Source organism: Schistocerca piceifrons, chromosome X (genome assembly GCF_021461385.2).
Source record: "Schistocerca piceifrons isolate TAMUIC-IGC-003096 chromosome X, iqSchPice1.1, whole genome shotgun sequence".
Taxonomy (NCBI): domain Eukaryota; kingdom Metazoa; phylum Arthropoda; class Insecta; order Orthoptera; family Acrididae; genus Schistocerca; species Schistocerca piceifrons.
In genome coordinates, this window is record NC_060149.1 from 258,612,330 (window position 1) to 258,626,819 (window position 14,490).

The window sequence follows — 14,490 nt, forward strand, 5'->3', positions numbered from 1 at the left end:
AACATCTCATACCAAAATACTTCCTGAGCTAATTAAATGATTACACATTTCACATTATATTCTAGGCAAGACAGTATTCACAGGAGAGTGATAATTTAAAGTGCAGTGTCCCAAGATATGTATCATTTGATATACTGCTTGATAAAGGAAGCTACCAAACTATCCATTTAACCCAAAAGATACACACTTGTTAAGTAGAATTATTGTTGCAATAACCGCTTAACATAAAATTCCGTGTTACCTGTATATCTTGAGTTTACTTGGGCAACAATAACCACAGACCTTTGTAAAAATAAAAACATTGATTATATAAATTTCAGTGATAGCAGTTGAGTTGTCAGCCAGTAGAGAGCATCCAGTCCAGCATTTATAATTTCACTGTCTTGTTTCGGTTGAAGTGGTTGCCACTGCCTTTCCTGTGCAGTGTTGGATATTTGCCAACAAAATGCACACTTTGTCCGTGTCTTGTAATGTCGTGTAACCAGTGATTTTGAAAATGGATGGCTATAGTGATCCTGAGTTTGCCATTGATTTAGTGACTCAGGAACTTGAAGAATATGATATTACTTCATTGCAGGCTGAAAGTGATGACAGTTTGCGAGAGGACTGACAATTGCTAACCAGTGGTGTGAAATAATTGTGTGCTGTGCTATAGCCAGAGTTTTGTTCAAAGGAAACACTGTAATTCATCTATTGGAAAAGTGTGCAGATTATATAATGTGTTATATGGAGTAGGTCAGCAACAATGACTTGATAAACATCATTGTCACAGAGACAAGAAGTATTCTAAAGTGGAATGCATTTTTCAGTGGAAAGACACTACCAGTAACAAACTGTAAGTGTTTATCACTGTTGTACTGCTTTAAATAATTTTGATGAAGCCTAATTACCAAATTTATTGGACAAATCACCCATGCTTGCTGCACCATTATTTTGAAAGCTCTAGAGTTTTTCTCTAATTCTGATGCCAAGTAAGTGCTTCCATTTTTCTGACAGTTAGTCACGCAATCCTGTGAACCATATGGAGCCAAAGCTAAATAAAATTTGTGCTAAACATGAACACCTCAACAACAGATTCAAAAATTTGTGCATGCCAGACAGAGATATAATGATCTATGTGATCTATGAGAGTTTGATGTTGTGTGATGGGAGGCTTGACTGGCCATAGTATCTACCAATGAAAACAGCAAAATCTGGAATTGTATCCGTCATGCTAAGATAGCCCAAAAGTGGTTATGCAGGAAGGGGAGGGGGGGAGGCTGTGAGGTATCATTACATATGTAGGGAAAGAAATTAAGTTGGGTGAAATGTATAATGATACACTACAGTCAACTCGGATTGTATTGACAGCAGTAAAACTACTTTTGAATAACAGTTATTGCCTTTCTGTTAATAACTACTACAGATCTTGACAACCTGCAGACTTAATTGTTACTGAGAGAACTAATACGTATGGAACTGTGTGGCTGTCCAGAAGAGATGTGTTCATTAATTCCTCATAGGAAACTAAAGAAGGATGAAACTGGCAGTAATTTGATGGAAGCTAGAAAAGATTGTCATTTATCTAGATAATTCACAATGGTGAAGTAGAATAAAAAGTCGTGGAGAAGTGTTGAAGCAAGGCACAGAATAACATGCTGGATGAGGCAGATCAGCACCCGGTTAACAGCCCAGCGACTTGTAAAAGATGGAAGAATTGTTACAAAAATAAGTTTCCCCATCTCATTGATTTTGCTTTGTGGACTGCATAAGTCCTACACAAAAAAAACAAGAAGGTAAGAAAAATCCTAGAGTCCAGTATTGCTGTTCTCGAGAATATTATTTCAAAACACCATAAATCACATTTTACTTCAAAAGTACAAGATCATTTGGCTTAAAACACAAGCCCCAAGTGATGGACTGATCATATTATCCATCAATTATTTCACCAAATGTGAAGAAAAAACATCCTTCAAAGACATGGGTGATATGCAGCTGTGTTTGGGATGCAGATGGGGAAAAAGGCAAGAAGGGAATCGAGGTGGTATGGTGAAGTCTGTGATGTCAGTTTGGCAATCATCCCCTTCTTTCATGCTTATCGCATAACTATAACATTTAAAGTCCTTGTGAAATTCATGGGTAGACTTTGTGTCTACACAGAAAGTAAAAAAGTAAAGTGTCAGGCTACTTTAGGGAAAGTCTGGTGCACAATTATACTCGGGATTTTATGTATGGCAGTCTTCAAAAATTTGAAGCTCTTTATTTTATATCAGTTTGTCTATATGTAATGACTTTCAATAAAGCACTTTCTCATTAGTAAAAAAGTTCTTGTTTTTTAGAACATTATCTGCCAAAAAATTAATATGTACAGGGTTAATGTACTTTGTTGCAAGTGTAATGTAATTTCTTTTCCAGGCACACTGTTGAAGTGCTAATATCAATGGCAAAAGGATTACCTGTTCACTTCCTGTTGTGTCTCAAGAACAGAGATATTGACAAGATCAAAGGAGTGAGCAAGGACGCTAAGGACAGCAAGGACGCTAAGGACAGCAAGGACGCTAAGGACAGCAAGGACAGCAAGGACGCTAAGGACAGCAAGGACGCTAAGGACAGCAAGGACGCTAAGGACAGCAAGGACGCTAAGGACAGCAAGGACGCTAAGGACAGCAAGAACAAAGAATCAATGGAATCAAAGTCAAAAGTGCCATCTGGTTCTGGCCAAGCTACTGGACGTACTGCCAGACAAGAAGCCGCAGATTTTTGGGATGTCTTATTGAAGTTAGAATCACAATGCACTAGAAAAGGGAAAAGTGTTGCACGTCCATATTTAGTTCATGTTTCAGATGAAGAAGAAATGACACCTTCAATATTTGAAGGCTCAGCATTTGGAAGATTATTTGCTCTGTTGAGTTCTACCACTATAACTCAAAACAAACCACTTGTTGACAAGCTGCTGAAGCTTCTTTCACATGTATCAGCTGGACTGCCAGAAATAGTCCATACAGATATGAAAGACAGTGGCGAACAAAATCCAAAAGAAGAACTTCTGCCAATTTCAAAACCTCACATGAAGCTGGCAGTTGATGTGTTGACGTCTCGTTGCTGTTCAGAAGAAGGATTGGAGGACATAACAACACTTTTCCTCAACTTGGCGAATTGTTTCTATCCAGCAAAACGTGTTGTAAGTTTCTAAGTATTTTTCAAGTAAATAAACCATAACATTAGAGTTGCCTTATAGAATCGTTGGGGTGAATGGGGGGGGGGGGGATATCCATTGGATTTTGGGACACAGTAAGCTGCTTGTGGAATCAAGTAGTGCGTGATCGTAGGGTGCTTCAGTATAGAATACATTGTAAACTCCTTGTCTGGAGAATTTATCAGTTCAAAAGTAAAGTGGTGCATTCTTCTTAAAAGGAGATAAGATTCCTTTATGGCATAAAAAATGTGAAGTACATAAGATCATTCAGATTAAGATTTTTTTGTGCTGTTCTTATAAATGGATGCTGGGAAGGTTGCAGGTTGCTTTGTGAAGGATGCAACTTATTTGCTTCCCTGTCCTAGTCCCATCAGAATATGCAGTCCATTTCAAATTTCCTTGCTATTGATGGAATGTTAAGCCCTAATTTTCTCTGTTCAGTGGAGGAGAAGAGTGTAATAAGATTGTTGTAGTGGTTGGTGTTTTACACATTTTTACATATTATTGATATAATGATTTTTTGAACAAAAAGTTATTTCTTAGTTAGCTATGTTCTCTGAGAACCTGATGAACTATTCTGCAGGTGTTCATTACAGCTGCCTCCTACAGTTGCCAGAAGAGCTAAGGATGCAGTAGTAAATCCCCTAGACTCTTAGACTTTACTGTCTTGTCAGTGTCAGATATTACCAGAGGGATGATGTGTACAGACATATGTTGCACATGGCTTTTACCTCATCTGCCAAATCCCTGTATTTGGCCATCATCTCACTGCAAGTGGCTCTCAAATTATAGGTGTTGGATATAATGACTATTACAAGGAAGGTGACTTGCTCGGGTTTATTGGTCATTATTATGTCAGATCAGTTACAATGTATTGTTTTATTGCATATTATGCTGTGGTTCCATTGAATGTTTTGTTGCCTATAATAGTGAGAGGACTGTATCTGTAATACAGACAAAAGTCTCAAATTAGCTTATTGTCCTATCCCAAATTTTGAGAATTTTGTCATGCATTTTCAAGTATTCTATGGGTACAAAGATTTTACATCCAGATGTAATGTGTGATACGATCTCCTTCTGATCACCAAACTTCCTGCAACTGTCATCTATTGAGTGGACCATCAGCGTGTAGTTCCAGTTGTTTCTTGTCACAATGACCTGAGCCTATATCATAGCCAGAAGACCCTCCATTTTGGCACGCAAACCTGCATGTGCCAACCACTTGTTCAGTGGTTGCAAGTCAAACATTGTGGCTAAGGTTGTTCACATATTCCCCTAACAGTTCTTTCCTAATCTAACCTGATATCTTGGGTCAGTTATTTCTGTCTGTGACTTTCCAATTGTTCTTGCCAGACTGCATGGTATGTAATATATGGCTACAGCTACTATTGCTTTTTATCGAGTGATGAGCTGCTGTTGTGAAAATACTGCTTCAGATTCAAATGTTGCTTTTTGTTTAGATGCTCATTACTTATGTGTGTGTGTGTGTGTGTGTGTGTGTGTGTGTGTGTGTGTGTGTGTGTGTGTCCCCCACCTCCCCCCGGCCTCTTATCTCATGTGGGATAATCAGCCTTTCAAAATCTGACTGAGTATTGTAAATGCCATACACTGTGAAAATTTCCAAACCAGCAAAGATCCTGTTGCTGTTACTAGCGGCAGCTGGAGTGGTGGGGTGGTGACTGGAGTATTTCAAATGATTCATTAAATCAAATCAAATTCCTAAAAATGTTAAGAATATGCAACTATGATACAGTTACACTCACTTATTCATTAGACTAATTTGTTTTTTCTTTCTCCATAAACAGACTTTAGATCTTTTGGTTGAAGGCGCCATGGAGCTAGGAAAGATGCTGAAACAGCATATTGGGCAAGTATTGAAGGATCTGAAGGCTTCAAATAAGAGACTGAAAAGACAACATGAAGATGATACTTCACCTACAGATAAACTTCCAAAAGGAACTTTAATGGACAGGTCTGTTCTAACTTACTAGGCTTCCTTGCATAGCATATTACCAGCCTATTGAGATTCACTTGAAGTTTATATTAGAATTTTGTATCCATAATCTACAAAGTGTCTGGTATACAGTTCACACATTTGAAATAGCCCATCCATAAAGAGGCTACTGTTATTGGATCAAAACATTTTTTTGCCATGGCATGCTGTTTAATGCATTTTGTATGCTTTATTCTGTTTCACTGGCTTGTTTCATAATTGTGATAGGTGGCGTTTGGAAACTTTACTTGGAGTACATCTCTCTCCGAATATACCTCCCCATTTCCTGTTAAGTCCTACTGAAGTAGTTCACTATATAATTTGCTATCATCATCAAAGTTGGCAGTGACAAATTACATTCAGTATAACCAAGGTAGCCATATACAGTTTAAGCTTACATGAAATAAAAATTTGTCTGGTAACACACTTTTACTAAAGTCTTGCATAATAAATATATCAGAGGAGATTACATATCAATCAATATTCAGGATATGGCTATATTTCACAGTTTGAAATGTGTAATTGCTATTTCACTGTTTCTGTCTCACTAATTACCAGAAAACTGACTATGAGTAAGTGGCTCATAGTCATTATTTCTGTTTGGTTGTTTACATAGTTTACTTTAGGAATATGTTTCTCACATGACACATTTGATTTCTTCCAGAAACCTTGATCAGTTTGGACAAGTACTTAGTTCCAACAATGTTTATTCTATGAGTGAATTTTATCCATGATGGATGGAGCTTAATTCCATGATTGTTCCTTTGTAGGGTGTGAATAACAACTGCTACCAGTCACAATAGACAACGATTTTATTTAATACACAGTCTGTTTTGGGCTTGCGCCTATGTTCAGTGGGTTTTACATTCAATTACACCGTCCCACCAGAGGTCAGAGTCCTCCCTCAGGCATGGATGTGTCTGTTGTTCTTAGTATAAGTTAGTTTAAGTGGTGTGCAAGTCTAGGGACCGATAACAGCAGCAGTTTGGTGCCGTAGGAATTCACACACACATTCAATTATATGTTTCATTGCTCAATGTTGGAAATCCCTGTTTAAATAAAAAACAAATGATGTGATGATGACTAAATTAACCAAACTTGGAAGTTGATAAGCAACATATTTAGTCAAGTATTATAGTACTTACATACTTTCCATATTATTTCCACATCACATTAAAACAGTGATGTCCAACTCTCTTGAGACTTTAAAACTCTGTAATATTACTCATCCAGTGCAGTCACTAGTATCTGGTTATCACACATGTAAGACATGTGCTGGAGGCTGGAGACTTAGAATTCATGTTTTAATGTTACATAACTGTGATATTTAATACGTGTGTGTGTGTGTGTGTGTGTGTGTGTGTGTGTGTGTGTGTGTGTGTGTGTGTGTGTAAATATATTCATATATGTCCTTTTCGACAGGTTTACCAAACACAGTGTGGTAATAAATGCTCCTGTCAAAGGGAAAGCTCGCTACGACTGGTCTGTAACAAATGTGAATTTGCTGACATCAAAAACTTCAAGTCAGGCATTCTTCTTAAGAACACTGAAAGTCATAGTTCAGATAAGAGATTCCATCAAAGAGGCACATAAAAGACTGAAGGATAATGTGGGTAAGTAATTGTTCAGACATGATTGAAGCTAAATTGTATGTTCACACAAAGTTTTCAGCATGGTTTATTATTTCTGTTGCTATAGTTAGTATCAAATGATTGATAAGGAAAAATACATGAAAACGGCAAAATTCTTATTTCCACTAATAAATCAACTGCTTTCTTGGGAAAAGAAAAAGCCTCTTAGATTTTGATTTTTTGCCAAATTCTTGAAACTGAATGCAGAAATGATTTCCATCATAGTTTTCCAAATTGTCAGTATAGAGGATGTATTACAAAATTCAGCAGTCATGATGTATTACAAAATTCAGCAGTCATGATGTATTACAAAATTCAGCAGTCATGATGTATTACAAAATTTAGCAGTCATGATGTATATAACTATTTTGTGAATATAAAATTTCATAATAAACTTATATTTTCCACAATTATTCATTTACTTAGCATTTAAATCCTGTACATTGTGTAATTATTTCTAATTTGAATATTTTTCGGTCTTTCTTTTGCCTATAGCCTTCCTTTTGACATGGGTATAATTTACTTTTCTCTCTCCTGGTACTTTACAATTGTTTCTTCTTCTTCTGTGCATAACATCTCTTCAAACATATTACTTTTGGTTCAGTTGTGATCTTCACATAAAAATTAAAGGCATTATAGTTAACTGGTAGTCAATTTCTACTTGGAAAGGAAGGGGGAGTAGAGAACAACGTACTGACAATTTCAGTGCATGTTTCGAATAAAAACTGTAACTTATTCACTAGCACATGGGCAGTTCATGGAGACCTGCTGTTTCGCTGGAGTTGACTATAAAAATATTACACAAATAAAAATAATCTTTTGTATATTTCCAATTATTGTTTTCTTAAAGTCCCCGAATAACACTCATTGTTTACTGGTAACTGCGGTAATAAATTGTTAAAGGAAAAAGTAAATATAATCTGTATAGCTTTTTAGATTGATACAGGAAGTATTATGTAAATTGAAGATGGAGGGAGAAAGAAGGAAAGGAAAGGAACTCTCACTGTCAGCTGCGTTGGGACTTCGTGAGGAGTCAGCGGGTCCAAGTGAAAATGTGTGCCGGACTGGGATTTGAATCCAGGATCTCCTGTTTGCTAGGCATTTGCATTTAACTACAGTGCCACCTGGACACAGTGTTTATCACAATTACACGGACTACCTCAGTATGCCCCCTCGGTCACCCCACATTCCCACCTAGCATAACCTGTCCACAGTCCCTGTCCATGTCCTCCATGTTCACTACTTTTGAAATTCCCGTCGGGGTTCAAATGTGATTGTGCATTCACACTGAAGGTGCTGGATTCATAACCCATTGAAATGACCCAATTATATGAATTTGGGATGTCTATTCTTTTGGACATTTCTGAAAGAACAGATACTAAGCATTCATGTAATTCTGGAGATAAAATACTTTAGATTCACATTTTTTTTCCTGTTTGTGTGATACTTAGCTCTGATGATACTAAACATCTGCTTACATTAGAAACTTTCACATTAAAAAAAAAATACTTCTTTTCTTCAGCAAATCCAGAAGCAAATGAAGTGCCGCACTTGGCAACTTTGCTCCCTCTCGATGACTTGTGGGATGTATTGAGTTCTTGCTTAAGTGAATTGTCCAATACCCCAGATTCTCATGCAGTTCTTGTTTTGCAGGTAAGAACTGGTTAGTAAATTGTTGATAATAAACAATTTGTGGTTGCATGACTTACGTCAAATTTTATTTCCAGCCTGCAGTAGAAGCATTTTTTCTTGTGCACACTCCTCCTCCCCCAAGTGAAGAGAAGAAAACAGCACCAAAAGGGCAGGAAGTGACTCAAGCTGAACAGGCTGGTGCTTCCACATCTGGTGTGGCACAACAAAGTGTTGCCCCGGTCTCACCACTACCTCCAGATTCTGAAGCAAGTGCAAACCCACAGTCCTCTCCGAGCACTTCCAGAGTAGACTGGGAGAGTTTGTTTGCGGTATCAGTTCCACGACCTCCAACAAAACCAAAATTCTTAGTCTTTGCTGGTACTTATTGTTGCTTTTTAACAGGGTGTCATTACATTGCTTACAGTGACTCTTAAAATTTTTAAAATCTTTCTTTGCTCACCAGAAACCCACAGAGTTGTCCTCAATGAAATACTGCGGCAGTCGACAATAAATATAGCTGATGGACCATTTGCTGTGCTTGTAGACCATACAAGGATTTTGGATTTTGATGTAAAGAGGCGCTACTTCCGGTCAGAGCTAGAGCGAATGGATGAGGGTATCCGCAGAGAAGAATTAGCTGTACATGTCAGGAGAAGCCATGTGTTCGAAGATTCATTTAGAGAACTGCATCGTCGCAGTGCAGATGAATGGAAAAATAGATTCTATATTGTGTTTGAAGGTAAACATATTTCTCTCTTTACTGACTGGCAGAGTCTTTACGGAATAGAATATATCATACAAAAATTAAATAATGTCTCCCATATGGATGATTACATTAAATTAAAACTTTGTGTATAGGTGAGTCTTTGCAGTTCAGTATTTAGCAGCACACTATCTGAATGCTGTGCTGAGTCCATTACTGTAGCCTAGTGATGACAAAACTTACTAAATAATTGTGTTTCCAATCAGTATAATTGAACTGATACTGGTGTGAAAAAGTGTAATGAAGATAGTGTGAAGAACTACATTCCGTAGGCCATAATGCTTTTTTCATGGTTTTCTTAATAATAAAGCTCCTTTTTATTGAATTCTCAATAAAAATTTCTTTAATTGAAGACCTGATGTCTCAAGAGAGGGGCAGGGGACAGTGGCCACTGTAACTCCAAAGGAAACACACAGTTTGAATCACTTGCTATGTTTTATTCATATTACCAGTATTGATCCATGATACAGCTCATCTTCAGATCCACATAACTGATAATGGAAGGAAAAAGGATGGGTAGAACAAAATTGATAGCAATGTAAGTAAAAAGATACGATGGCAGACTAGAAATAAAATATTGTGAAGTAATTCATACTGATTACCATGAATTGCAGCTGAAGTGCAGGGTGAGAACTCACAGATAACTATCAAAATTGTAAAATGAAGATAAAAGGGAAGTATGTTGCAGTTCACATGATGATGTGTTCATATTTCTGCGACATTATAGAAATAAAAGCCACCTTTGTCATCATGTACAATGTTAAAATAATAGCATAATCAAAGTAATGACTGAAAGTACATATACATAAAACATGACTGTTAATGCATATGAATTATTACCTGAAAGAATAAAAATGTAAATGTCTGTGAGGGACATAAGAAGGCAGCCAAAAGAGATCACTATCTGAAGTAGGTTGAGCAGCATCTTTGGCAATGGTGGGTGTTTGTGTGCCTCAGCCTGCTGGTAGCGCAGCAGGCTGAGGCACACACCACATACCCAACATCAGTGTGTGATGATGGCCAGAAAAAATTCAGTGGGTGGGCTTGTACATTTTTGCTCTCATTGTGTATATATATATAATCAAATGTTTTGTTTACACACACACACACACACACACACACACACACACACACACACACACAGAAGGTGGCTTTTACTTGTCTATTCTCATATGACTGTAAACATAATGTTCTTTATAGCTTAATTTGTACAATTTGCATAGTTTTGTATGAACCCTTGCCCTGTTGGTAAGCCGTGTTCCTTTATAATAGGTATGAATTTTGTGTGTGATTTTATTTTTATGTTGCCACTGTTCATATCTTTTTAATGTTACATGTTTTTGTGCTATCACACCCCTCTTCATTCTTTTATCAGTTATGTTGATCTGAAGACGAACTGTTAGTGGTTGCCACAGGCAATTCAAATAAAACATAGCAAGTGACCCAAACAGTGCAGGATTACTTTTTCCTCCATTTTACTTCAGAAAAATATCAAAGATAGTAATGATTTAGTAATATAGTCTGTCATAGATTTGAGTTATGAAGAACATAATATAACAGGTGTTAAGGAAATAAATTTTCAGGAATCGGAAATATTTTGGTATAAGCGATTTGTTTATATGCCTGGAATGACACTGTACATAACTTTCTGAAGGCAAAGTTCACTTTTAGGTCACTACTTATTATCATAAACTGTTTATTGCAAATGATGATGGAAAGATTCTCACTTTCTCTCCCTCATACATATCAACATTCATTTTAAAATTCATGAGAATGAAGAACACTTCAAGGTGAGAAAGCATTGTCCTTCTTGGCAGCAAAGGAGATCGAACACCATGTCCTGTAGTGCAACATTTGTGTAAATACTTTAAAAGTGTCATATGTCATAGAAAAAGTAACATTTTTACAAGAAGGGCTACCTGTAGAAGTGTATGATGCTGGACTCTCATGTGAAGAAAAACATTACAAAGTGGTACATGGAATGATGTTTGGCTCAGATTGTAGAGGCTGAACAGTTTGTTCAGTTGGATATTTTATCACAGCAGTGATCAAGCACATAGCTGAAATTATAAGAATTATTTGGCTGCAGCATGTTTAAGTACTGTGTCTGTAATCTGGAAGGTAGAAGCTGATGAAAGGATGTATGTTTAATTTGCATATAAGAAATAATGATGGTGCCCGTCTGACAGATTACACTTGGAGGGGGGAATGGTTGTGCTGGGTGTTTTTATATGAGGTACAGGTCTGCCGATTGCAGTGGAAATAATGAGGGGATTGTAGTGGAAATTAATTAGAGGCTGGGGTTGTGTTATAGAACTTACCAGATACTCGCAGTAGATGGTCATATAGTATTTCTTCTGTAATAACATCATAACTTTGAGACATGAATGTTTCATATGATTTCAAAAGAGAAACAACAGTCTAAAAACTGGATGGAGACATTTTATTGAAAAAACATAACAAAGCACAAATTTTGAAACAGTAAGCTGGATAATTTTGTACACTTCTTAATAAGGAAAAATATTACAACTTTTTTTAAACACATACTCTTATTACCAGTGTGTGTCAGACCATCAGTGAGACTGCACCTCACTTTCCTGCTTCTAATAAGGCAAGTACACCATTCATTTGTTACATATTTCTATGAGCTACAAACAGGAGCAACTTATTTTCAGTTATCTATGTAGTTACTAGTTTCTGTACTTTCTTGCATATTTGAGTGCTCTTCAGTTTAAAGTCATTAATTTCATGTGTGTTTATTTATCAGGCACAATTCCATGTTTAACTGTCTAGTGTATATCTTTTGCTGTCTCTGGTATGGATAGGGACTGTGATTGTTGTGTACAGATGTGAGCTGAGTTGGTGACCCTTCACTCAAATCTTCAGGCTGTGTTGGCTTCCATCACACAGCTTAAACCTGCTGTCAGTGGGCATCACTGTAGGTGTGTCCCATTCAGTCCACTGCTGTGGCTGCCCTGCTCACTGCCTATGCTGAGGCTGACCCCTCACCTGTGGTTGAATGGGAGGTCATTCATTGGTCTGGCAGGCAGCAAAAGAATTACTATGGGGCTAATCAGAAGGCTGCCCTGGTTTTTTGGACAAACAGGTTTCAGGCTCTGAGCCAGATGTGGATGTTCCCCCTGTTTCAGAGGAAGCCTCTCGGTCCACAGAGAGTGGGTTTACTAGTAGTTGGAAGCTCCAACATTAGGCAAGTGATGAGCGCTTGAGAGGTATGGCTGCAAAGGAGGGGAAGTGGTGCAATGTGCACTCAGTGTGCAGACCGGGTGGAGTCATTCCAGATAAAGGGTCCTCCTTGATGCCATGAAGAGCACAAGGTGCAGCCAGTTGTGGGTGGTAGGCTCATGTCTCCACCAACGATGTGTGTCACTTAAGAGCAAAAGAGTTTCTCTCTGGTTTCGGCCAGCTAGCTGAATTGGTAATGACTGCCAGTCTTGCTTGCAAGATGAAGGCAGAGCTCACCATCTGCAGCATTGTCGACAGGACTGACTGTGGTCCTTTGGTACAGAGGCTCATGCGGTCCTGCGACTGTGTAGGCTGAAAGTTCCTCGAGTTGCGCAATCAGGTGGTGGGTTTCCAAGTTCTGCTTAATGGATCATGCTTCCATACACACGGGAAGCAGCTACATGGCTAGTAGGGGCTGTGTGGAAGGGACTGCACAGTTTTTTTTGTTAGAGGGTCTCGGGGAAACTACAGAAACGCTGTCAGTCTGAAAGGGTGCAAGGCAAACACAGTAAGGTAGAGATAGCAAAAAGTGATATTGTACTTGTAAATTGTTGTAGCTGTGTTGGGAAAGAACTGGAGCTGCAAGCACTGATTAGAAAGAACTGAAGCTCAAATTGTTATAGGTACAGAAAGCTGGCTAAAGCTGGAAATAAGTTCAGATGAAATTTTTTCAGAGTACCAAAATCGTTTTGAGAAAGGGCAGATTAAATTCAGCCAGTGGTGGAGTTTTTATTGCTGTCAGAATTAATGTATGTTGTGGTGAAATTGAAGCGGATAGTTCCTGTGAGTTAATATGGGTAAGAGGTTATACTTCACAACTGGAATAAGTTAATAATTTTACTGACTCTGATGATGCAGTTGCTGAACAGTTCAAAGAACATTTGAATCTCATTTCAAATAGGTATCACATTCTTACAATTTTTGTTGGTGGTGATTGCATTCTGCCCTCGATATGCTGGAAAAAATACATGCTTAAAGCTGGTGGTAGGCATAAAACATTGACCAAAATTGTACTGAATGCTTTCTCAGAAAATTATTTCAAACAATTAGTTCAGTAGCCTATGCAATGTGTAAATGATTGCAAAACCATACTTGACCTATTAGCAACAAATAACCCTGAACAAATAGAGAGCATCATGACAGTTACAGGGATTAATGACCACAAAGGCAGTTATAGTGAGACTGAACACTGTAACATCTAAGCCCACCAAAAATAAACACAAACTCCAGACACCTGTCTAAGAGACAGTCTCCATTCCTTCTGATCTGACTAAGTAAGCATAGACCAGATGTGGTTTAAATTCAAAGAAATTTTATCAATGACAGTTGAGAGATATATACCACATAAATTAATAAGTGATTCACTGATCTCCCCTGGTACACTAAACAGGTCAGAGCAGTCTTGCAGAAGCAACAAAAAAGCATGCCACTTTAAAAAGAACACAAAATACAGAAGATAGGCGAAGTTTTATAGAAACTTGACATTTAGCGGGAACTTCTATGCAAGATGCTTTTAATAGCTGCCACAATGAAACTTTATCACAAAATCTAGCAGAAAACTAAAAGAGATTCTGGTCATGTGTAAAATACACCAGTGACAAAATTCAATCAATACCTTCACTGCATGGTAACAATGGTTATGTCTCTGATAAGTGTCACTAATGCACTAAACATGCTTTCCCGAAACTCATTCATCAAAGAGGATGACGTAAATATTCCAGGATCTGAATCTAGAAAAACTGCCATCTTGTGTAACTCAGATGTAGATATCCTCGGTGTAGAGAATCAGCTTAAATCACTTAACAAAGGGTCGGCTTCTGGTCCAGATTGCATACCAGTCATGTTCCCTTCAAAGTAAGCTGATAAAATAACTCCATATCTAACAATGATATTCAACCGCTCGATCATCGAAAGATGTGTTCCTAAAGACTGGAAAGTTGCAAAGGAAACAGGAGCAATCCACTGAATTACAGTCTATATCACTAATGTCGATTTGCAGTGGGATTTTGGAACATATTCTGTATTAATATTAATTATCTGGAAGAAAACGATT

At 37.6% G+C, this 14,490-nt stretch overlaps 1 protein-coding gene across 1 annotated transcript in view; it reads left to right on the forward strand.

The window, feature by feature from the left end:
- Window positions 1–14,490, forward strand: part of LOC124723129 (E3 ubiquitin-protein ligase HUWE1) — a 360,906-nt gene that overhangs the window by 310,873 nt on the left and 35,543 nt on the right. Inside the window, exons 48-53 of the mRNA XM_047248317.1 lie at window positions 2,395–3,160; window positions 4,981–5,147; window positions 6,591–6,781; window positions 8,322–8,452; window positions 8,527–8,809; window positions 8,895–9,170. Of these exons, the coding sequence (XP_047104273.1) occupies window positions 2,395–3,160; window positions 4,981–5,147; window positions 6,591–6,781; window positions 8,322–8,452; window positions 8,527–8,809; window positions 8,895–9,170 (1,814 nt within the window). The remainder of the gene's footprint in view (window positions 1–2,394; window positions 3,161–4,980; window positions 5,148–6,590; window positions 6,782–8,321; window positions 8,453–8,526; window positions 8,810–8,894; window positions 9,171–14,490) is intronic.